This window comes from Semicossyphus pulcher, unplaced genomic scaffold (assembly GCF_022749685.1).
Source record: "Semicossyphus pulcher isolate SPU_LCO1_2020_fin unplaced genomic scaffold, fSemPul1.0.p SCAF_23, whole genome shotgun sequence".
NCBI classification, from domain to species: Eukaryota; Metazoa; Chordata; class Actinopteri; order Labriformes; family Labridae; genus Semicossyphus; species Semicossyphus pulcher.
Genome location: NW_027211697.1, coordinates 17,540,927 through 17,565,152, shown reverse-complemented (window position 1 = coordinate 17,565,152; position 24,226 = coordinate 17,540,927). Strand labels below are relative to the sequence as shown.

General features: G+C 43.2%; 1 protein-coding gene across 2 annotated transcripts in view; it reads right to left on the bottom strand.

Annotated features, from left to right (window-relative positions):
- LOC138602639 (junction plakoglobin-like) overlaps window positions 1-24,226 on the bottom strand; it is a 42,262-nt gene that overhangs the window by 9,637 nt on the left and 8,399 nt on the right. The window contains exons 2-14 of one of the 2 annotated variants that reach the window (XM_069674144.1): window positions 15,915-15,969; window positions 14,090-14,320; window positions 13,359-13,612; window positions 12,907-13,145; window positions 7,986-8,187; window positions 7,765-7,909; window positions 7,380-7,483; window positions 6,931-7,050; window positions 6,208-6,426; window positions 3,499-3,651; window positions 3,204-3,323; window positions 2,951-3,101; window positions 2,450-2,571 (exon numbers count right to left, since the gene is read on the bottom strand). In XM_069674144.1, the coding sequence (XP_069530245.1) occupies window positions 2,450-2,571; window positions 2,951-3,101; window positions 3,204-3,323; window positions 3,499-3,651; window positions 6,208-6,426; window positions 6,931-7,050; window positions 7,380-7,483; window positions 7,765-7,909; window positions 7,986-8,187; window positions 12,907-13,145; window positions 13,359-13,612; window positions 14,090-14,320; window positions 15,915-15,930 (2,076 nt within the window). In that variant the 5' untranslated portion in view covers window positions 15,931-15,969. The remainder of the gene's footprint in view (window positions 1-2,449; window positions 2,572-2,950; window positions 3,102-3,203; window positions 3,324-3,498; window positions 3,652-6,207; window positions 6,427-6,930; window positions 7,051-7,379; window positions 7,484-7,764; window positions 7,910-7,985; window positions 8,188-12,906; window positions 13,146-13,358; window positions 13,613-14,089; window positions 14,321-15,914; window positions 15,970-24,226) is intronic. The other variant, XM_069674145.1, reaches the window with a different exon arrangement.

The window sequence follows — 24,226 nt, the reverse complement described above, 5'->3', positions numbered from 1 at the left end:
TGCATGTGACAGAGAGATGACATGGTTTTCCTGCAATCGGATTGGCTTGGTGATTGCCGATTGATGGAAACAAGTACACTATGTTGGCGATGAACCGACGGTGTCTCAATACATTCATATAAAAGATACGTTTCTCTTTCCTGACACAAAAACTAATTTCTACCTATGAGTTTGTGTAAAACACTCTGACCTAATTCACTAAAGGATTGTGCAGCTTTTGCACTTAGCCTGTGCAGACGAGACAAAAAGACTCTTCAAGCGCACGCAAAGGGTTAAAAAACACCCCAAACTGTGCTGCAGAGCAAACAGCGTCTCAGATGCTGTTTGCTCATATTTAAATGAGTCATTATGCAGACAGTCAGGGCAAATGTAGCTTCTTTCTAAGCAAATTAACCTCATGGCAAAAAAAGTCATATTCCCAAACAGCACCGCTAACAGCACTGCGCAGTTACAGTGAAATATTAGCCTCTGCAGAGAGCTGGTGGGAACTGCGGCACAGTATTAAAAGGGCTGTTACGCTCAGTTTTCACTGATCGTGACAACAACTTCACCTTTAGTGAGACTGAAAATTTAAATGTCTTTAAATACAGTTTGTAAATAATATTTTGCTATTTTTATTATAATCAGGATATCAATCAAGGCTGTGCGAGGCTCTAACCCGAAACACAAGGGCACACTTTGTCCACGTGTGGAGACGGTCTGGAGCTGATGCAGGACGGGATTATTAAATGGACGAGCCGCGTTACAGACAGCAAAACTAGTAAAACACCTGTTGAGTCTTGGCTTAAGAATAAACTGTTTAAGAGCTGCCCCCTCCTCTCCCTGGTCATCATCGACCTGTGGATGGACTCGAGCTCCGTCAGTGTGGAGCTCATTTAAAGCATGAGGGCACATGGGTAGCGGTGCTGACAGTTTCTCTCCACAATCGGACTCAAAACAAGAGCAAACTGCACAGATCTCCTAAACGTTATGGCCGTGTTTGCACTTGAATATCATCAGGGCATTTTGCTTTGTGAACTGGACCTTGGGACAGAGCAGATAGTGAGGACGAATGATGCGCAATTTATGGTGCTATCAGTGCTTGCAATCCATTCTTACCCTTCGATTCCACAGGATCCGACTCCGGCGCGGTCCATCTGTGCCGCGACCTCCGGAGTCAATCGCACCCATTCAAGTCAGTGATCGTGATTCCACAGCACGCGCCCGGTCCGTCTCCGGGTCTATTTTTGACGGAGGCCGCTTCAAACACGCATCAAGCTCAACAGAGCAGATCGTTCCAAACAGGAAGTCACACACGAAAGCAGCATACAGCATCCGGTCATTTCAACATAAAACACCATGTTCAGACCGGTACAGACTCCCGTTTTTTCCCGTTTACTTTAAGATCAACACACTGAAATCTCGAAAAAAAACCACTTTTAATTAAGTAGTGTACTCCTCCATGGTTGAAGCACAAAAATCACTGTATGATTTCCAAATGAGCAGATAATCAACCTCGGATGTGCAAACTGAACTGTAGTTTGTGTGTTGCTCTGCTAACATTGATGTTATCGTGTGATTTCTCAATTCTCGCGCGATAATGTAGCTCTCCCGGGATCCTTTGATCTGCCAATCCAGCTGCTTGGGCCAGCGCGCTGCTGCGCTGTGGACCAGACACGCTTCCTGTGGGCGAGGGCTCGCGCCGTTGACGGACCAGAAACATTGATGTGTGATCAACAGAGCAGATATTTATGTCATAGTTAGTTCGGACCAACAACATGACCTCTGATTCAATTGAGGAAAACGTTCAATCATCCTTAAACAGAGATTCATATAAAATAAAGTTAAGGGGTCTCGGGTCATCAAAGTGATAAATAGAGGTAATTATTGATATAGAGTTGGTTGTCATCTGCATGGTGATGACTATCAGTACTATTTTAATTGAAGACGACCCTCAGAGGGTTACATAAAGACTGAACAGAAGTGGATCCAGGACAGAACCCTGTTGTACTCCTTATGGAACATTTGGTCTTTGGTATCTGAATCCAGTTTAGGACTGAGACCTGAAGCCTCTGACCAATCCTGTTTAACCTTTAAATGAGGAAGTCATGTTGGACAGCATTACAGGAAGTGCTCAGGTTCAGGAAAACAAAGATTTTTTTATTCTGAGATAATTTACAACATTAATCAGTTCCTCTGAAACAAGAACTTCTTTTTAAAGTGTCTCTTTAAATCGTCAGAACACATGGGCGAGTTTTCTGGGTTGTTTCTTAGAAATAGTCGGTTAGAAACTGGACTGTGGCTGATCAAAGATTAGATTAAACCTTTTTGAAAATGTTGCAGTTTTGTAGACATTTCAAATCCCCATTTATTGCCATCTGTGCTGTCTAACACTTTAAAGTTTTTTTTTAAGGTGGTGTTAAAAGTGAAACACACACACACACACCACAAACACACACAGGGTTCTTACCATGTCCCAGGCTGAAGGGTCGTGTTTGAACAGCGAGTGTGTGAGCTCCACTGAAACTCGCTTCCTGTAGTCGGAACTTTTGTCTTCTGAGATCCTGAACAGAACGGCGGCAGCATAGGTGGCTTCAGGGAGAGGGAGACTTTTATTTATATTTATTAACACTCAGTTCCTCCAACATCTCACAGTCATGTCATCACAAGAAAAAACACAAATTAATTATTTAAATAATTTTTTTTTAAATGTCAAAGAGGTAGAATATTTAAATTACATTCATATAATGTAAGTAAATACATGTTTCCACTCACATTATCAGATTAACAGCAGGTGGCACTAATTCTACAGTTTCGTTTCATTTAAGAATTTTATTTAACTTTTTCACATTTTGTTTTTAGGATACAACTAGTTACAAAAAGTTTTTCGGTTCTAAAACAAGAAAAAACAGTTGATGTTGGTCAACATCTCTGTTAGTTTACATAAACCTGAAGGGTTAAAGAAACGTACCGATTCCCTCATTGTTAGAGTGCAGCAGCTCCATGAGCGGAGCCGACGCACCCTCGGCATCGATCAGCTCTGCAGACTGTTTATCCAGAGCGAGTTCACACAGGACTCCGGCAGATACCCGCTTCACATTCTCTACATACGAGTACAGCAGCTACACAAGTGCACACACATTGAACACACATTAAACACACATTAAACACACATTATACACACAGTAGGGTTAGGGTTTATATTAGTGTAAATATTAAGTTACCTGTACAAACAGAGGAATGGTCTGCATACTGGAGATTTCTCCTCTGTTTATTGGGTCTCTGGCCAATATGTGAAGAGCTCCTGTACAACCTTCAACTATCTCCTCCATACGAACACCATCCTGATGAGAGAGACACAGACGGGCAGAGAGACCGAGGGAGAGAGATAGAAATGTCTCTATAAAGAGATAAACCAGCAAAAATAACACTAAAGCAGTTTAGTATTGAAGAAGAAACAGAAAAATGGAATGTGTGTGTGTGTGGGGGGGGTGTATGTGTGGGTGTGTATTGACACACCTGGTATGTCTGCTGAGCGGAGGAGGCGTGTCTCTGTGTGTCCTGGTGAGCCTTTAGCAGCAGGTTGACCAATCGTGGTATAGCTCCTGCCTCCCTCAGTGGCGCCTGATTAGCTGGGCACAGCGCCAGGTTCCGGATCAGACCAACTGTAGCCTGTGTGGGGGGGGCAGAGGTCAGACAGGTAAGTGATCAGAAGACTGTCTGTGTGTCACATTTACTTGTTAAAAAACCAAACATGAGTGAAAAGATCTCATGGCTGACTGACTCAGAGTTCTCACTGCTGCAGAGTGTACAACAAACTGAGTGACCCTGCAGACAGGAAGTCCACACTGTAAAATAAAAACTCATTATAACACGGAGACATTTAAAAATAACAGGGAGGAAAGATCTGAGTAAAGATTCTGGTGAACAGCTTGTTTTTAGGGTCCAAATGTTCTCCTGACTCCGAGCCTGCAGATTAGGGACTTCACATCCTGACACCATCCAGTCCTGACACTAATGTTTCTGTAACACCAGGTTTAATAAACTGCTAAGAGCTGAAAGCAGCATGTGTCTGAATCTTTATCTTTTCTTCACAAAGACTCAGAGCAGAGACTCTACTTCATCAAGAAGCTCAAGCAGGCTCTCCTCCCACAACAACTGCTGATAAACTTCTATTGGGCCACCATTGAAAGCCTCCTGGCCTACTGCTGCACGGTGATTGTCCTGTATCTCTGGGAAGAGATACAGGAAGTGGATCATCACCAGAGAATAGGTGACAAAATAAAACAGAAAATTATCTAACCAATTAAATACAAATGAAAGACACAACTAAAGAACAGCTGATGACAGAAACACAGAATACATTAAATACAAAACTATACATGATAACTTATCAAATAAGAACCAGTAATGGTAAAGTAAAAACACGTAAATATGGTCAAATAAAAACCAGTAATGTAAATTAAAAACATGTTAATGGTAAAGTTAAAACATGTTAATCTTTCAATTCAATCGATTAATCAGTCGATTATTGCGACCCTCCTCCACCCCAGTCACCTCCAATCCACCTCATCAGTGTCCAAGTCAGCTCTCAGCTCATCATGCATCCTCTCTTCACCATCATCACCACCACCAGTGTCTAGACTCCATCGGGGGTATCCGATCCTGCCCTCGGCCTCTCTACCCCTTCAAGCACATGAAGACGTCACGATGGGTCTAATCGCCAAAGACTTCGCACATTTCATCTTTTCAAACTTGTTAATAAATAATTGTTCACTCTAATGAAGTCTCTCCTGATAGAAATGTTAATGGTAAAATAAAAACACATTAATGGTAAAGTAAAAATGGTGGTGATGGTAAAATGATGGTCCCCTCCATGAATCGCCACCTAAACGTGGTTGAGGTTTGCGTGTCCCTATGAACCTGGGAGCGGTGTTGTCCAGGGCACTAGCCCCTGGTTGGGTCTCCCAAGGCAAACTGGTCCCAGGGGAGGGCCCAGACTAAGAGCGGTTCAAAAACCCCCTATGAAGAGGCAAGAACGTGGAACAGATAATTTGCCCGGATCAGGGAGACTCTCTGCAATTGAAAGTTGCTGAGAGGAAGGCTCTGACTGTGGTTTGTATGCACCAAACAGCAGTTCGGAGTATGCAGCCTTCTTGGAGTCACTGGGCAGGGTCCTGGAAGGGGTCCCGTCTGGGGACTCCGTAGTTCTACTGGGGGACTTCAACGCTCATGTGGGCAATGATGGAGAAACCTGGAGGGGGGTGATTGGGAGGAACGGCCTGCCCGATCTGAACGCGAGTGGTTTCTTGCTATTGGACTTCTGTGCTCGTCATGGATTGGCCATAACAAACATCATGTTCGAACATAAGGTTGTTCAGAAGTGTACCTGGTACCAGAGCACCCCAGGCCGTAGATCAATGATCCTCATAATGATCTGTCGTTTCATCAGATCTGTGGCTGTATGTTTTGGACACTCGGGTGAAGAGAGGAGCAGAGCTGTCAACTGATCACCAACTGGGAGTTGGGTTGGATCAGATGGCAGGAGAGGCTGCCGGACAGACCTGGTAAACCTAAATGTGTAGTGAGGGTGAGCCGGGAACGTCTGGCGGAGGCCCCTGTCCATGAGGTCTTCAACTCCCACCTCCAGAAGTATTTCTCTTGCATTCCTGGGGGGGGTTGGTGACATGGAACCCGAATGGGCCGTGTTCAAAGCCTCGGTGCCTGTCGTGGTGGCAACCTGAGAACTCGTTGGTGGACACCAACGGTGAGGGAAGCCGTCAGGCTGAAGAAGGAGGCCTTTGGGGCTTGATTAGCCCAGGGGTCTCCAGAGGCAGCAGACAGGTATCGAGTGGCCAGAAGGGCTGCAGCTTCAGTGGTTGCGGAAGCAAAAACCTGGGTGTGGGAGGAGTTTGGGGAGCCTATGGAGAAGGTCTTTCGATTGGCCTCAAAGAAGTTCTGGCAAACCGTTAGATGACTCAGAAAGGGGAAGCAGGGATTGGCCCTGAGATGCTAAAGGCTCTGGACATTGTTGGGCTGTCGTGGCTGACATGCCTCTTCAATGTCGTGTGGAGGTCTGGGACAGTACCTGTGGAATGGCAGACCGGGTGGTGGTTGTAAAAACATGTAATGGTAAAATAAAAACATGTTGATGGTAAAATAAAAACATGTTGATGGTAAAGTAAAAAGCTATTAATGGTGGGGGTTAGGGTTAGTGTCCCCTCTCACCTTCACAACAGGCCAGTAGTGCGGCTGTGACAGCAGTTTGACGACAGCAGGGATGCCGTAGTGAAGCCGCACGGCATTCTGGGCCAGCTCAGCATCCTGGTGGCGGGAGGTCAGGTGACGCAGGGCGCAGACCGCCGGCTCAGCAACATCCTCCTTTTCCCCAGCTCGAAGCACGGCATGAATCAAAGCCTCCACGCCACCAAACTGAGTTACCAGAGTCTAAAGGGGAGAAACGTTTGTCTAAACGAGGCCAAAGCTTCTTTTCTGTAGTTTAGATACACATACAGTTTAAAAATACAGAGGGAACTATGAATAAACACTGTATATGTGTGTCTGTGTGTGTGCATGCATGTGTGTTAAGAGTGTCCAGACTGAAATGCAAAGAACAAATTGTCAATATCTATATGCATCAAAATGAAATATTTATTTTTGAGGAGTTTAAACTAATAAAACTAACACATATTAAATGTTTAAAGTTCACATAGTACACTAAACATGAATATAAAATATTTGTGTTTTCTCTGGTAACCATGGTGAAATGTGTGTCAGATATTTCTGATCATGTAGACGGTGAAAAGGAGTATATAATGTAGAGTAATGTAGACTAATTTAGTATAATATAATGCAGTGTGATATCATATAGAGGATTATAATATAGTTTATTATAATGTACTGTAATATGGTATCATACATTATAATGTATTTGTTTATCCATCATGTCACCTTGTTACGCGAGTTGTTACAGGTGAGGTTAGACAGGATGCCAGTCGCACACGTCAACATGTTGACATCATCAGAGCCCAGCTGGGTGACCAGGATCTGCAGCAGACCGTCCAAACCCTCCTACAGACACACACCAAAACCAGTTAGACCAGTACAGACGGTCAAAAGCTAGTCAGAGACCAGTACAGGCCTGTACAGACCAGTTAGAGACCAGTGGAGACACACTCGGAACCTGTACATGATGCTCTGTGGTAAACAGAAGTCCTTTAAACACAGATTCTGTTCTGCAGAACGACTTCGCCCAATCCGTCCTCCTTATTGATTTTTACACAGACGGCGAGCAGAAACTGTCCCATCTGAACAGGCTGTGAAAGGGGCTAACCATAGATGGAATTTCATGGTTCAATCACTGTGTACCTGTTTGGTTGCGTACCTGTTTTGTGTCGTACCTGTTTGGTTGCAGCGTCTGACAGGTTGCGAAGCGTCCACAGACAGTTCTGGATCAGACGCTGACTGGAGCCTGTGAGGTGTTGGCCCAGAGCCTGCATACCACCTGCACACAGGTGAGAAGACAGTTACCTGCTGAACAAACACTGAGTCTACATTTATGTTATTGATCATTTTGACGTTAAATATGATTTTAGAGTGTATTATTATTAAAATGAATACTAATACGCTGTAAGTTAAGGTGTGCTTTCTAATCAGCCTCCTCATTGGTGGGCTTGTTGTTGGGACACACTGAATGTTCTAGATTCATGCTACCTGTTATTTCAAAGTATCGCATTATAAATAATATTAATAATCAACTTAAACTTAAAGCGTGTGTGGTCTCACCAGCCTCTACTATGGCAGGTTTGTTGCTGGGACACACTGACAGCACTTTGAGGACTCGGCTGGTGGTCCACAGCAGCTTCTCGTAGTTGTAGTTCCTCATGATGAAAACCAGACCCTCTGGACCTCCATTGGCCAGGATGATCAGCTGGCAGGAAACAGAAGGCAGCAGATGAGTAATGACGAGTAAACAGAACCAGGATGTATGCAGACCCCGTCCTCACCTTGCTCTCCTGGTTTCCGTAGGACAGTAACTGCAGACAGTCGGTGGTGATGGCCAGGAACTTGGGGTTACTCTTCTTCAGTAAAGGAACCATCCTTTGCAGGCCATCAGCCAGACGCACCGCCATCTTGGATCCTTCTTGATGCAGCAGCAGGTTGTGCAGCGTGGTGATGGCATAAAATAAGACTGACTCCACAGGTGAGCTGCATGAGGAAGATAAAACAGAGAAGAAAGAAAAATGTCATAAACTGAAGTAGATTAAAGAAACATTAATTTGATGTGATCGTCATTACGAGACATTTCTTCTTTGACTTTCTGAATTGTAAAAGCTGTTTTCCTGTTTTCCTCTGCTCTTTGTCCTCCTCTGATAATAAACCGTATTTAACTTGTTTTATCTGAGCGTCTGCATCCTGACTTTGAGTGCACTTCACAACATCTAAACAGTTACTTATTATAGTCGTGGCATCTCTGTCTACACAACACCTCCTCCATCTTATACACACACAACACACACACACACATATGTATATGTAGATATATAAAAATGCCACTTCATTAGGTACACCTAAAAAATCTAATGTAATCCAACACACCAGCTCAGCCATAGGATTTGCTTTCATGTTGCCTGTAATGTGCGGGCTCTTTTCTAAGCTCAGAGGTGTTCATTCAAAGATATTTCAGCCTCAAGGTTAGAATTGGTGGTGCGGCTGTACTGAGCTGCATTATATTCAGAGGTGTTCCTAATACTCTGGCCCCCTCATGTATGTAAATAGGGAGGACACATCTCAATATAATGTAGTTCAGTACAACAGCACTTTTAACTGTGGCCTCAGTAATAAACATCATTGAATTTACACACTTCAGACTGTCAACAAAACAAAAGCCAACCAAATCCAAACTTCATTAAAGAATCCATGGCAGCGCTGTTGGATTGAGCTGCTGTGTAACAGTACTGTGCAAAAGTTTTAGGCAGGTGTAAAAAAAATGCTGTAAACTAAGAATGCTTTCAAAAATATAAATAATTGTTTATTTTTATCAATTTACAAAACGATCAGTGGGCGAACAAAAGAAAAATCTAAATCAAATCAATATCTGGTGTTACTACGCTTTGCTTTCAAACCAGCATCAGTTCTTACAGGTACACCTGCACACAGTCAGGGATGTTGTAGGATTATAGTCAGGTGTATGATCAACCAATTATACCAAACAGGTGCTAATGATCATCAGTGTCACATGTAGGTTGAAACACAGTCATTAAGTGAAACAGAAACAGCTGTGTAGGAGGCTTAAAACTGGCTGAGGAACAGCCAAACTCTGCTACCAAGGTGAGGCTGTGGAAGACAGTTTCATGTCACAGGTCAGACACCATGGCAAGACTGAGCCCAGCAACAAGACACAAGGTAGTTATACTGCATCAGCAAGGTCTCTCCCAGACAAAGATTTCAAAGCACACTGGGGTTTCAAGATGTGCTGTTCAAGCTCTTTGGAAGAAGCACAAAGAAACGGGCGACGTTGAGGATCGTAGACGCAGTGGTCGGCCGAGGAAACTTAGTGCAGCAGGTGAAAAACACATCGAGCTTCTTTCCCTTCCAAATGGGAAGATGTCCAGCAGTGCCATCAGCTCAGAACTGGCAGAAACCAGTGGGACCCAGGTACACCCATCTACTGTCCGGAGAAGTCTGGCCACAAGTGGTCTTCATGGAAGAGCTGCAGCCAAAAAGCCTCCGACATGGAAACAAGGCCAAGCGACTCAACGATGCACGAAAACATAGGAACTGGGCTGCAGAGAAATGGCAGCAGGTGCTCTGGACTGATGAGTCACAATGTGAAATATTTGGCTTCAGCAGAAGGCAGTTTGTTCGCCGAAGGGCTGGAGAGCGCTGCGATAATGAGTGTCTGCAGGCAGCAGTGAAGCATGCTGGAGGTTCCTTGCAGGTTTGGGGCTGCATTTCTTCAAATGGAGTCGGAGATTTGGTCAGGATTAATGGTGTCCTCAATGCTGAGAAATACAGGCAGATACTTATCCATCATGCAATACCATCAGGGAGGTGTATGATTGGCCCCACATGTATTCTGCAGCAGGACAACGACCACAAACATGCAGCCAGTGTCATTAAGAACTATCTTCAGCGTGAAGAAGAACAAGAAGTCCTGGAAGTGATGGTATGGCCCCCACAGAGCCCTGATCTCAACATCATGGAGTCTGTCTGGGATGACATGAAGAGACAGAAGGATCTGAGGAAGCCTACATCCACAGAAGATCTGTGGTTAGTTCTCCAACATGTTTGGAACAACCTACCAGCCAAGTTCCTTCAGAAACTGTGTGCAAGTGTACCGAGAAGAACTGATGCTGTTTAGAAGGCAAAGGGTGGTCACACCAGATATTGATCTGATTTAGATTTCTCTTCTGTTTATTGATGGAAATAAACTATGAACACTTCCATTTCTGAAAGCATTCTGAGTTTACACACCTGCCTAAAAATTTCGCCCAGTACACGATATATATATACGTATGTACTGTATATATACTGTATATTGAATATTAAATGTTACAATTTCAGTTTCATTTATTTACAATTTCATTTTTGTTTTTGTACATTGCTTATATATGTATGTGAGAAAAAAGATTAAAAACCACAAACATCCGACCAGAACATCTCCCAGCATGCACCTGGAGGAGGTCAAAGGTCATCGAGTCTGTGGACGACCAGAGAAAGTTAATGTTCACAGCTGACACAGACGCCAACAGAGACAGGTGTCACTACATGAACACCTGCTGTCATGTGACTGAGGATCAACTCTTACAGAAAACTGATGAACACATTAGGATGAGTGAAAATAAGACCACAGTCAGACTGATGTTCACAGGATCAAATGAGAACTTTCATTATAAGAACAAAGATTTTATCTGAAGTCTGAAACACATCAGTAGCTTCACAGATTATTTCAGGAAACAAAGAGAAAATAATCCTGATTAAAAACCCACGTCATCGTTTATTTCAGGGAGTTTAACATCATCCCGCAAACGTCTTCAAGGGGTTTAAATTTAAAGTGTCAATCGTCTAAACTTAACACACTTTAACAAAGAGAAACACACATGTGGCCTAAAATGGGCTGAATTAAAAACAAACTTTAATGTGCAGGAAGTCCATGAACAACTTCCTGTTCTGTCTCTGACTTGTGATGTGTATGTAGCCCGCAGAGCAATTTAATATGCCCCTAAATATATGTATGTGTTCTGCTCAGAATAAATGCTTTGTTCTGAGTAAGTATGTTTTGGTTAGTATTTATATGTTCAGTTCAGTATAAACTATATGTCCAAAGTAGATTGTTTGCAGAGCACTTGGTGAGCATGTGGGGTAAATAGAGTACAACCTAAGTGCTCAGTTTTATTATATGAAATTGGTTGTTGAAGAGTCATGTCACTTATCCTGTGTTGTGATTGGCTGTTGGGTGGGAGCTAGCGAAAAACAGGGGTCGAGCAACAAAAAAAAAAGTGAGCGAGCGGCGGCAGTGACTTGCGGAGCTGTGAGGAAAGCAGTGAGAAGACAATGAAAAATGTAACCAGAGATTTATGGTGAAAAGTGTGTTTGTAAGGTATAGCGTTGTAGAAACTAGAGCCCAAGACTGCAGACCAGTGAAAAGTCGGCTGTGTTCACTTTAAACTTCAGTAAATAAGACACAGTAGCTGTTATTGTGTGAGTAGCCCTTCCAGCTAAATAGCCTAGCTAGCAGATAGCGCTCCAGGGGACCGGGTAAAAGGTTGGTTGCTTCTCTGGCAAGGAGGGAGGAAGAAGATTTCCCTTGTCAGTCCACCACGGTCAGCCATCAGCTCGCCATCAGCTCGCCAGCTCATTCCATTACACTTGGAGGTGTAACATTCGGACTCTGTGACTCAAACTCTGTTAGTACTGAGTACTGAACTTTTATTTTGCTCGGTTCGAGTGAAACGGCTTCAACTGTTTTTGGCCGCCACGCTCTCCAGCATCAACCAGGCCTGGAACGGGTTTGTTTTCTATATTTGCCTTTTTTTTCTGGTCGCCGGCGAGTGTGTGAGTGTGTGTGTGGGCCCACTAGGTTAGTGTCACTTAAACGAACCGTAAGAATTAAGTTTCTCTTTGTTGGTATTTCTTATGGCAGCCTATTTTGTGTTAAACCAAAAGTACATTAAAAGGTAAATAATAGTAACACAAGGTTAAAGGGACCTAAATTACATTGTATTTGTGTGTAGAACAATTTGTTCATTTCTGTGAAAAGGTCAGTAAAAGAAGAAAAAATAAAGGAAGGAAAAAATTATTGACATTAATATTATAATATACTTTCAATGCAGGGATTGGGGTTTAAATTAATTTATAAATGAAGTTATATTTGGGCTTTCGCTTTCAGACATAACAAAGTAAACCTGCTCATTTAAATGTACCAGACAGTAAACTGCTGTCTGTAACATAAAACATATACAGTTTTTAATTTACAGTATATAAATAGTATTAATATATAAACACCACTCAGACTGTAGAAATAGATTCAAAGGCAGTTAAATTATCGAGGAAGGAAAAGAAACTGTTCCACGCACACACACACACACACACACAATGATCAAAGTGTTTAAATGATTAAGTTATTAATGAGGGAAGGACAGTTTGTATGAACAGACGGAGGTGAAGAAGGCTGAATGTTGAAACATAAACCAAACTCTGCTCTCACGTTGTCTTTTAGTTTTGTGTTGAATTAAGCTCCAGAATCAATTATGAGTCTGAATTATCCTCGTCTGTTAATCCTCAGAGAGGAGGATTAACTCTGCCTGGGGGGGCGGGGGAGTATTAGTTATTGCAGAGTCTTCATCATCTCTCCATTAAAATAAAAAAAAAATACAGTTTGTGGTAATGAAGTACTTAATAGAACTGTAATGTGAGTATTAGCACCTGAGCATGCGGACCAGAGCCGGGATCCCTCCTGACTTAAAGATGGCCGTCAGCCCCTCCCTCTGGTGCGACAGACTGTGCAGCACACTGGCAGCACACCGTGCTGTCTCCATGTCAACAGCTGTCGTCATGGCGCGCACCACGGCACCCACCATGGAGGGAGACTGGACCAACACGCGCCGACTGGCCTCCTTCCGGGTCAGCTGGTTGACGATCATGGCCGCCTTGTTCACCACCACCTGAAGTAAAGAAGAACAGAAAGTCTCACCCCTGAAGGAGAGTAAATATCTGCAACATGAGCATCTGAAAGTTTGATAATTAAAAAATGATCTAAATTATCATATTCTCACGAGATATTATATTATATTATTATTGTATTTGCACGAGAATCTTAATTATTGATTATTAAATTGTTAAATTGTTCTCAGTGTTTCTGTGTGGCGGAGGCATACCGGGTCATCGTCCCCCAGCAGCTTGGTGAGCTCTGGCACCGCCCTGGTGGCGAGCTCGGCATCGTCCTGGTAGTTTATAAGGTGGACGATCGCTGTCTTTAACAGCTGGGAGGGTTCGGCCAATCGCTGCACGTTGCTCTGCTGCTTAGGATCTGATTGGACAGGCATGGCTGCCTCCCCCTCCACAAGTGTCTCCGGAAACATGGCGGCTCTGACACGCTGAGCCCGAGTCAGCGAGAACTGAGCGTCTAAATCTATGAATAGTTTGTTAGGAATAATTAATAAAGAGAATGAAATAAAGAACATTAATATTTCTCTTCTTCAGTTTCAGAGATGTTCAACTGAAGAAAAGAGCAAAAAACAATTTATTTACAGTTTGATGCCTCTGATTCTACATTCAGGTAATATGGGTTAGGGTTAGGGTTAGGGTCATATGAACACTGTGTGTCATTAGACTTTTTATGTGTTTTTCTTTTAAACAGCTTGATGGGACGCTTAAGCGAGTGAAACGAGTATAAATCACAGGTACAGTTTGTTTTCTGAGATGGATTATTTCTGACTGTGAAGCTGATTTTAAAGTGAAGATAGATGAATGACTTGATTTGACATCAGCTCATTTATTTCAAATTAAACTCAACTTTACATGAACAGCAGAAAAAACAGATAAATACGAATGAACATGCAACGACAGAAACAAAGATGAAGTTAGAAAAAGGTAAACAAAGTCTCACCTGTGGGGCTTTCTGCTCCTCCCCCTGCAGTGTCTCCTCCCCCTGCGGTCACAGCACCAGGACCACTTGTAGTACTGTTTGTAGTACTACCTGTGTACTTCTTACGCCCACTGTACTCAGTGCTGCTCTCGTCGTCTCGGACTGTCGTCGCTCCAGACTGAATCCCTGAATCTGAGGAGTAATACGTCTGCTGCCACTCCGCGACTTTCACCACGCTGTCTGCTTCACTCACTGCAGAGACAACACAATACTGCATCATCAAATACTGCATCAAGTACAATGTTACAATTAACACAGTAAAAGTTACTTTACTTCGTTAATTAAAAGCGACGTACATCTGAGAGTTAATACAACTCAAGAAACTATCGAGACAGGAGGGAATGAAGTCAGTGAGAGCCAACAAACAGCTTCAAATGCAGACAGGACGTTTTTTTTGTTTTGTTAAATAATAATAATCATCATCAGCAACATCAACAAGATCAGTATAGTCATCATCATCATCATCATCATCATGACAGTCCTAGTCAGCATAGACTACATCCTCGATGTCATCATCATCAATAGCATCATCATCATTAAGGTCAGAGGTGTTCATCAGGGGCTGGGTCTTTAGCTTCTTCTTAAAGGTCAAAGGGACTCTGCGGACCGAATGGAGTTTGGTAGCTCATTCCACCACCGGGGGGCGACAGAGGAGAAGAGTCTAGTTAGAGACTTAGGGCCCTGTTGTGATGGGAGCACCAGGCACCTTTCATTGGCAGAGCGGAGTGGGCGGGACGGAGTGTACACCTGGATGAGGGCGTTCAGGTAGGCAGGAGACGTTTTTGTTGCTGTTTTGTAAGCGAGCGACAGGGTTTGAATTTGGCAGCTGGGAGCCAATGGAGGGATATGAGCAGTGCAGTGACATGCTGTTTTGGGTTGATTGAGTCGCGCTGCTGCGTTCTGGATCATCTGCAGAGGTTTGAATGTGCAGGAAGGCCTGCCAGGAGGGAGTTGCAGTAATCAATGTGTGATATCATGAGAGCCTGTACCAGCAGGTGTGTTGCATGCTCTGAAAGGTAGGGTCTGATCTTCCTGATGTAGGACAGGGCAAATCGACATGACCGAGCAATCGAGGCCACATGAACCTTAAAGGTTAGCTGGTCGTCAATTGGCACCCAGGCTCCGGGCAGACTTAATGGGTATGAGTTCAGTTTGTCTGAGCTGGATATTGATCTGTGGTTGCTTAGAGGGACTGGCTGGGATGACAAGGAGCTCAGGCTTGGATAGGTTGAGCTGAATGTGACCTTCTTTCATCCATGTAGAGATATTGACAAGGCATGATGATGAATTTACCTCTTAGGTGCGTGTGTGTGGTGTGAGTGTGTGTGTGTTGCTGTCTCACAGTCCCATAAACAACATTATTTCACTGTATCTGCAAATACCGTGCTTTTTCCTTATGAGCAGAAGTGCTGCTATGCGTCCCTGTGTGAGTGACAGAAACGTACATGTTGTGAACTCACCGATGTATGCCCATGATGCGCCCTCTAAATGGCAGAGACAGACTTTCTGCATCCTGAAGATAGCAACACGCCCACCTGCCTGACCACACCTCATTTTAAGGCAGACCTGCCCCAAGGCGCTAACGTCTAAGATCACTTGCTATTTACACAACATGCGGCGCTGGGGCACTGGGTGCATGAAAAGGCCCTGAGTGTGAAAGTCACTAAAAGTTGTTCACTGACAGTCTGAAGAGGATTCTGTTTGTTACAGTTAAATGTTTTTCTCAGAAACAAACACAACAGTAACAAGCATGTTTTAATGTAAACTGCAAATATGGTTAGCTTACTTTGCATGGTCATCATCTCTGTCCACTGTTAGCGCTGCCTTCACTGACCTCTGACCTGTAGGGAAACAGGAGGAGCAATCATTAACAGGATTACAAACAAGACAAGAAGTCTGAGTCAAGTCTATTTGGCATCTAATTCTATCATGTTGATTTTTTATCTGTCAAAAAGATTGTCATTAATATCAAGATAATGCTCGACGAGGCGTCTGATATCAGAAGATAATGCTCAACGAGGCGTCTGATATCAGAAGATAATGCTCAACGAGGCATCTGTTAGATTATGCTCGACGAGGCGTCTGATATCAGAAGACAATGCTCGACGAGGCATCTGATATCAGAAGATAATGCTCGACGAGGAATCTGTTAGATAATGCTCGACGAGGCGTCTGATATCAGAAGATAATGCTCGATGAGGCGTCTGATATCAGAAGATAATGCTCAACGAGGCATCTGTTAGATTATGCTCGACGAGGCGTCTGATATCAGAAGATAATGCTCAACAGGGCGTCTGATATCAGAAGATAATGCTCGACGAGGCGTCTGATATCAGGAGATAATGCTCGACGAGGCGTCTGATATCAGAAGATAATGCTCGACGAGGCGTCTGATATCAGGAGATAATGCTCAACAGGGCATCTGATATCAGGAGATAATGCTCAACGAGGCATCTGTTAGATTATGCTCGACGAGGCGTCTGATATCAGAAGACAATGCTCGACGAGGCATCTGATATCAGAAGATAATGCTCAACGAGGCATCTGTTAGATTATGCTCGACGAGGTGTCTGATATCAGGAGATAATGCTCGACGAGGCGTCTGATATCAGAAGATAATGCTCGACGAGGCGTCTGATATCAGGAGATAATGCTCAACAGGGTATCTGATATCAGGAGATAATGCTCAACGAGGCATCTGTTAGATAATGCTCAACGAGGCATCTGTTAGATTATGCTCGATGAGGCGTCTGATATCAGAAGATAATGCTCGACGAGGCGTCTGACATCAGAAGATAATGCTCGACGAAGCGTCTGATATCAGAAGATAATGCTCGACGAGGCGTCTGATATCAGAAGATAATGCTCGACGAGGCGTCTGATATCAGAAGATAATGAAGGACCCCCTTTTGCCGCCAAAAGAGCCCTGACCCATCGAGGCATGTACTCCTGTAAGTTGCGAGGTGGGGCCTTCATGTATTTTGAAGGCCCCCCGCGTGCGCCACCTGTTTTCATGCATTTAAAATGAAAATGAAGACATTCAGCGGCCAGTCACATACTGCTCACTCGTGCAGCGGCTTTAGTGACGAAGCTCTGATAAACTGAACAGCAGACAGGCAGTCAGAGAGTTGACAGACAGATGATCAGGAGATGGTGGAGACCAAACACAAGCTGAAAGAGACTTTGGATTATTGGACACAAAGGACTCACATGATTGTTCCAGGATGATTCACTTTAGACCTAAAATAAATTCAGTGACGTGTTTCCAGTTTGTTTCTCTGCCACATACAGCTAAACATCAGGCTTGTAATGAAGAGAAGAGAAGGAGCATGTGTGTGTGTCTGCCTGCCGCTGTGAATCTGATGACACAGTAACCCTCCTGATGTCTACCTAATTACACACCTGTTGGTGAAACACACACACACACACATCATGAAATGAAACAGCAGAAGAAGTTTTCTGTTGGTTTGACGTCTGTTGAAGTTTTCATTTCAGATTTATTTAAACATTAGATTGATTAGAGTCGCTGTGTTTTCACACTTTTGCAGTTTTATTTTAGAAACACAGTAAAGTCTAACGAGCAGGATGTTAAAGCATTCAGGCTTTGTCTTTATTTTTATTATTTTGTACAAATGTTTTACAAATGTTCTGTCTTACTTTCTTAAAGCTCGTTGTGCTCGACTGTGAAACAGTCTCAGATGTTCTGTGGCTCAAAAGTTCAAAAACTTTAAGACAGTAAAAAAGGTAAGAATCCTCATCAGCATCAATAACAGAATACCTACAGTCTAATTACCTGAACTGTTCATTGTTTTTCGTCTTCTGACTCAAGTCGGTGCTTCACGCCTTCATGTCGTCATTTAAGTGAAGCTCTAGCGTACGTTACAATGTTACGATTTCATTTAGCAGACGCATTTGTCCAAAGCTACGTACATCTGCGCATGCTTCTATCAGGAAGTTTTGTCAGCAAGACAATATTCTGCATGCTGGTTCTATTGTTCATATCACATGCCTTTCTCACCCCCCCTCATGCATGCTCTCTCTTATTTTCCTGCAGTCATCAGCTGTTCTCATTACCTGGTCACACCTGTCCAATAGTTCTGCTGCACAGCCTCATTGTTCGTCTCATATTGTTGCTGTCTTTTTAAAACTGGCTTTTTTCTGCCTCCAGTTCATTTATGCCGTCCTGATGTGTGAGCCCCTACCTCCCCATCACTGCCATGCTTTCCTCATCAGCTTCATCATCTCATCAGCCTCAGATGACATCATCAGCCAACAACACCTCCACTACCAGCTTCTGGACTCCACGGGGGGATATATCTATCTGCTGCTCAGGGCTGCCACCCTTTGATCACACTATCTCCCCGTAGAGTCCAAGTACCCGACTTCAGACCATGATTCATCAGCACATGATTATTGTAAAATAAATATTTATCTGACTTCATTTACTCTCTCCTGATTGAAATCAGATTTAACGATAACTCTGCATGTCGACTCAAGCTGAATAAACCTGCCATAGACAGCGTGATGCAGCGTGATGCAATCAGACATATCAGTTCTCATGTTAGAAGACCTGAGCAGCATAAAGGTCAGAGTTTAAATATATTTATATTTTATGTTTGACTGAATTTACAGTCCTATGTGTCATTACCTTCAGAGGCTTTACATCTTTCCATCCAGCGGCTGATCGCTCTGACGTTCCATCAGTTATACCGTCATAGCACTGTGAACACTTCAAAAGTATATCAAATATAAAATAACATATCTTAACAGCACTAACAGTCCCCCCCCCCCGCTCTGTTTCTCTGAACACAATCAGTCTAATCCCCTCCATTCGTCTCGCCTCCTTACTCTCAATATCTTCACGTGTCGTCCTCCTCCTCCTCCTCCTCCTCCTCCTGGTTTTAGTGTTTCTGTTTCTGTCTGTGCAACATTTAATGACTGAACTCCTCCTCCTCGGGAAGAGAGGAGGATGAAAAATAGGAAAGGAGATGGGGGGGGGGATGAAGAACATCAAAGGTTGTGGAGGAGATGAAATAGAAGCTCGAGCCTCCAGCGTGTTTATCTGCTCTTATCTGAGACTATTTCACTGCAGAGACATGCACACACACACACACACACGCACACACACGCACACACACGCACACACACGCACGCACACGCACGCACACATACACACGAGTTAACGTGTTTGTATCTGATCAGTGCAGGTGAATCAGGACAGCTGCTAACTGGGTCAACCTGCTGGGTCACATGACACTCAGAGAACAGGAAGTGAAAATGTTAAACCAGGAAGTGAAGGACAGAAGAGGTGAGTATACAGGTGTAATCAAGAGAGAGGAGGAGGAGGAGGAGAGAGTAGTTAAGAGAATCAGAGGAGGGAGATGTGATGAAGAGGAAGAGAAGAACAGACTGAGAGCAGCAGAGTGTTTGATGATGAAGAGAGGAGACAAGCTTTCAGTCCAAACACACACACACACACACACACACAGCAGTGTGATCTGCTCTCACAGCACATCTCTCTCTCTCTCTCTGCGTCTACAAACATCTCATCATGAAGCTTCTTCCTCTGTAAGAAACATCGTCTCTCTCTGTCTCTGCGTCTCTTCTTCACGCCTCTTATTGTTCACTGAACACCTTAAAGAAACAGTCTTTACATTTTTCTATATGACAGCCACTACACTCAGCTGCTACATTATAAATGATATTACATATATACATATAAGTTTAAAGTGACTGAAACTGAAACCATACTCCATCATGTCTGTGTTCCTAACACCTCCTGTCCTCTCACACAGCTGGTTAACCTCCCTCCTCCTCCTGAGCTGTGTCTGATAAACTCCTGCTGCTTCCAGCTGCTTGAGGCTGACCAGTGCCCAGTGTGATGAGCTGTTAGCTCGGATCAGGGGTGGACTGTAATGAAGTAAATGTACTTGAACACTGTACTTAAGTACATGTTTTGAGTATCTGTACTTTACTTTTTTTCTGGGGTAAACGTATTACTTTTTCTCCACTTCATTTGAAAGACAAATATTATATTTTTGACTCCACTACGTTTCATGTTCCTGTCACTCTCTACTTTTGCTCTGAAGTCAGCTGATGAATTTTCTTTTCTTTTCTAAAATAAAAAAAAACAATAAACTTTGTTCGTGTAGTTCTGCATGTGGTTTGTCTAAGTGGTGTTGCCGTACCTGTACCTCGTGCGTCTCCATGGTTGAACGTAGAACAAACGCAGAGCAAACGTCACTCAGATCAGGCGGTTCATTTAGTGGTGGTAATGATAGCTACAGCAGAGAAGGTTCACGATTCACTTACAGTATTTTTTAATACTTTGAATACTTAAGTATTTCTAAAAGCAAGTACTCCAGTACTTTAACTCAAGTAATTATTTGACTGAGAAACATTCACTTGTATTGGAGTAATATTTGACCAGGAGTATCTATACTTTGACTCAAGTAATGAAGTCGTTGATCAAATGGATGGACACCAACTACCGGCATTCTGTTTCAGCTGTGGAGCGCCTGTCCGTCTGTCTCCGCTGAGTGGCAGTTTAGCTGTATCTAAGTCACACGTGGGCTGAGATCTGTCTCACTACAGCGCTATGAAGCCAAAATAAACAGATGATACTGAGATTTAATGACAATAAACAGGCTGAGAGGATGCTGAGAGAACTACATCAGGAGGCAGGGTTGGAAAGAGGCTTTGTCAGGTCTGTCTGTGAGACGACAAGAACACTACTTTAAAATGACTGTTTTTTGAATGGAGTTTGGTTTGAACATATCAGGTGCAACTTTACACTATCAGGATAATCTAATCTCTGACTTGAAACCACAGACTCGTCTGTCAAGTTAAAATCATTCTAGTTAAACAAATAAATGTCTGACTGTCAGTTGGTAAATATCACCTGACAGGAAACATCATCATTTTTATCATCAACGATTCATCAACACAAACGTCACATGACCAATAATACAGATGTGTGTGTGAGTGAGAGTGTGTGTGTGTGTGTCGGCTGCTGAGCTGCTACATTTCCAGGCTGTGTCAAGATTATTTCTTTACACTTGGTTTCACTTCCTAATACACACACACACACACACACACACACACATACAGAGACACACCACATACACACACCCTCTGGCTCTCTCTCTTTTCCCGTTTCAGTCCTCTTCAATTTCTCTCCTCCTGCTCTGTCGCCATGGCTGCTTTTTTAAACACACACACACACACACACACACACACACACACACACTGTAAGTGGAGGCAGAGATAATGACTGAATGAAAGAGAGAGGTGGTCTGTGGTTGGCCAGTGGGTTGGCACGGAAACAGAAAATGTAGGGTAGAACACTGTGACACACACGCACACACACTCACACAAAAACACACATACTAACCAATGTGTGCCTCCAAAAGGAATACTGTGTGTGTGTGTGTGTGTTTGTGTGTGTGTGTGTGTGTGTGTGTGTGTGTGTGTGTGTGCATGTGTGCTGTCAGCAGTGTGCAGAAGCTCTTTCTGAAGCCTTTTCATCCTCAGATCTACAATAAAAGGTGTTCACCGGCAGAAACATGAAGCAAACACTGACGTCCCAAACCCTGCAGTTCCTCTGGTGTCCACTTGAGGCTGCCTCCAGCAGTGAGTCAGTCCCCATAGAGCCCCATGTTAAACTTTACAGCAGAAATAAACATGTTTACAGCCTGGTACAAAAAACAGTTTGGGTCTCTATAGCTCATTTCTCTCTTCATGACAACTGTACGGGGAGAATCTTTATACAGCTCACCTGTTTACATTATATTAAGGCTTAAAGTGATGCAGCATTAGGGGCGTGGCCTCTTTGAGTGACAGCTGGGAGCTGCTGGGAGCTGCTAGCTGTCTGCTAGGTGTCCCTTCAGCTAACTCAGTTACTGAACGTAACCTCTGGGCCGTGTTTGTGCTGTTGGAGCCTTCTGGAGATTTGTTCATGTAAATATCAGACAGATAATCTGTGTGTGCGCTTTATTGGACGAACAGACCGTCCAACACATCTCACACACTGTTTTACAGGCTAACTGCTTCTTCTTTGAGTTAGCTGCAAACTTTTTGCTCCACTTTCAAACCGTTCACACAGAGCGGAGGAGTAACTGAGCAACAATCTGCCCTCGAACAGGCTGAAAGAGGCTGCACTCTACCTGTGTTGTGTATGTGTGTGTGTGTGTGTGTGTGTGTGTGTGTGTGTGTGTGTGTAAAGACTGCTGGCTAACATCTCATTATCATGCAGACTGACGACTGGTGTAAAGCTCTGCTGCCCTCACTGTTTCTCTGTGTGTGTGTCACACACACACGGACACACACACATACACACACCTGCAGATCAGACCTTCTCAGGTTCACCATGGCAACAAGCAGAGGAACCTCTCTACTGTTCAGGATCTTTTTTTAACATCACAGAAACAGTCACAGGTTCGATTCCCTCTGAACGAGGGCAGTGAAGTAGCGGTTTGTTGCTCTGAAGCAGGTCAGACTCAGTAACGAGTGGTGATGTCATCAGGTCATCAGGTGTTGACAGTCAGATTGGGGCCCTGCACGTCAGCTGTTTATCATTACATGTCATCATTCATCACTCCTCTCGTTTTTAACAACAGAGTAAATTTCAGCTTGCTCAGGTAAACAGGTGAGACCGGATAACTGGTCTGTTCTCATCACGATGACATAAGAATCACAACAGTGACTCACAAACTGACTAACTCTATTCTTATTGTCTATTTTTGTCTTATTCTATTTCAGTTCCCTGACAGCAGGACTGCCACTATTTTTACTCCACTCTGTGTTCATTGTTCTGCACCTCAACACCCAAACAAATTCCTTGTATGTGTGAACGTACCAATCAATAAACCTGATTCTGATCATGTTTCTGTGTCCTGGTCAGGAAGCTTTGTCACATTTGGTTCAATCACAGAGATCAAAGGCAAAGAGCAGAATTTAATCAGACTTTAAAGAACGAAAAGTCAAAACAAAGCTTACTGTTATCGAGTCCAATATCAAAGAAAACGACAAGGTCCAACTAAAACAGGTAAAAAACGCAGGAGGAGCCATGAGGAAAATTCATACAGGGAGTAGAAAAGTTTGACGAACTAGCACAGAAGGGAAGGAACACAGAGACTAAATACCCCTGGAGTAATCAGACACAGGTGAGATAAACACGACGAAAGGTGAAAACGTTCAGGGCGGGGCACACAATCAGAAAGGAGGAAAATCACACAAAGACAGGAAGTGAAGTACATAAAAGGTCTCTGACACTGTGTGAGCTGATGACTTTAATGCACACCTGTGGACAGGTGTACAATCTCAGCAGCAATCACATAGCTGGCAGGGAGAGCACTGCAGTTGCTTACTGCTAGCTTAGCCACATAGCTTCTTTTCTTTGGTACCGTTTGAAAACACAGAACTTCTTTGTTAGCTTAATGAAAGGGCTCTAATGTTAATGTAATGTCCCACAAATCCAACTATGATAGAAACCGAATGTTATCTAACGTCAGCTAATGCAAGCGTAACATGTTAGCGTAACATGATAGCGTAACATGATAGCGTAACATGATAGCGTAACATGTTAGCGAAACATGTTTACATAGAAAGAACAGCAGATCAGCTTCATTGAGGATTACAGGATCACAGTGTGCACTCTCTGGGGCTGTCAACCGATATTCCAAAATTCACATATATAACCAAATTGTAATAAAAAACGGCTATTCGGATATTAAAATTTATACTCGAAAAAAAAAAAAGATTTTTTTTTTTAATGACATAAACATATCTTTTAAAAAATTAAATAAATGGGGCAGGTTCGACTCCCTGTCTGCCGATCATTTGGTGCATGTCGTCCCCCACTCTCTCCTCCAAACATTTCCTGTCTATCTTCAGCTGTCTTATCAATTAAAGGCAAAAAGCCCCCAAAAAAAATCTTAAAAAAAAAATAATTAATCAATGTAATTTAATTTATTAAATTAAATAAATATACCTGTCACAGCTCAGCTTGCTCGGAGTGCTGAATGTCCGTTCTACCGTAACCAAATTATCTTATTTTGTTTATTTTTCAAGGTGTAGGAGGTTTTCAAGGTGTTTCAA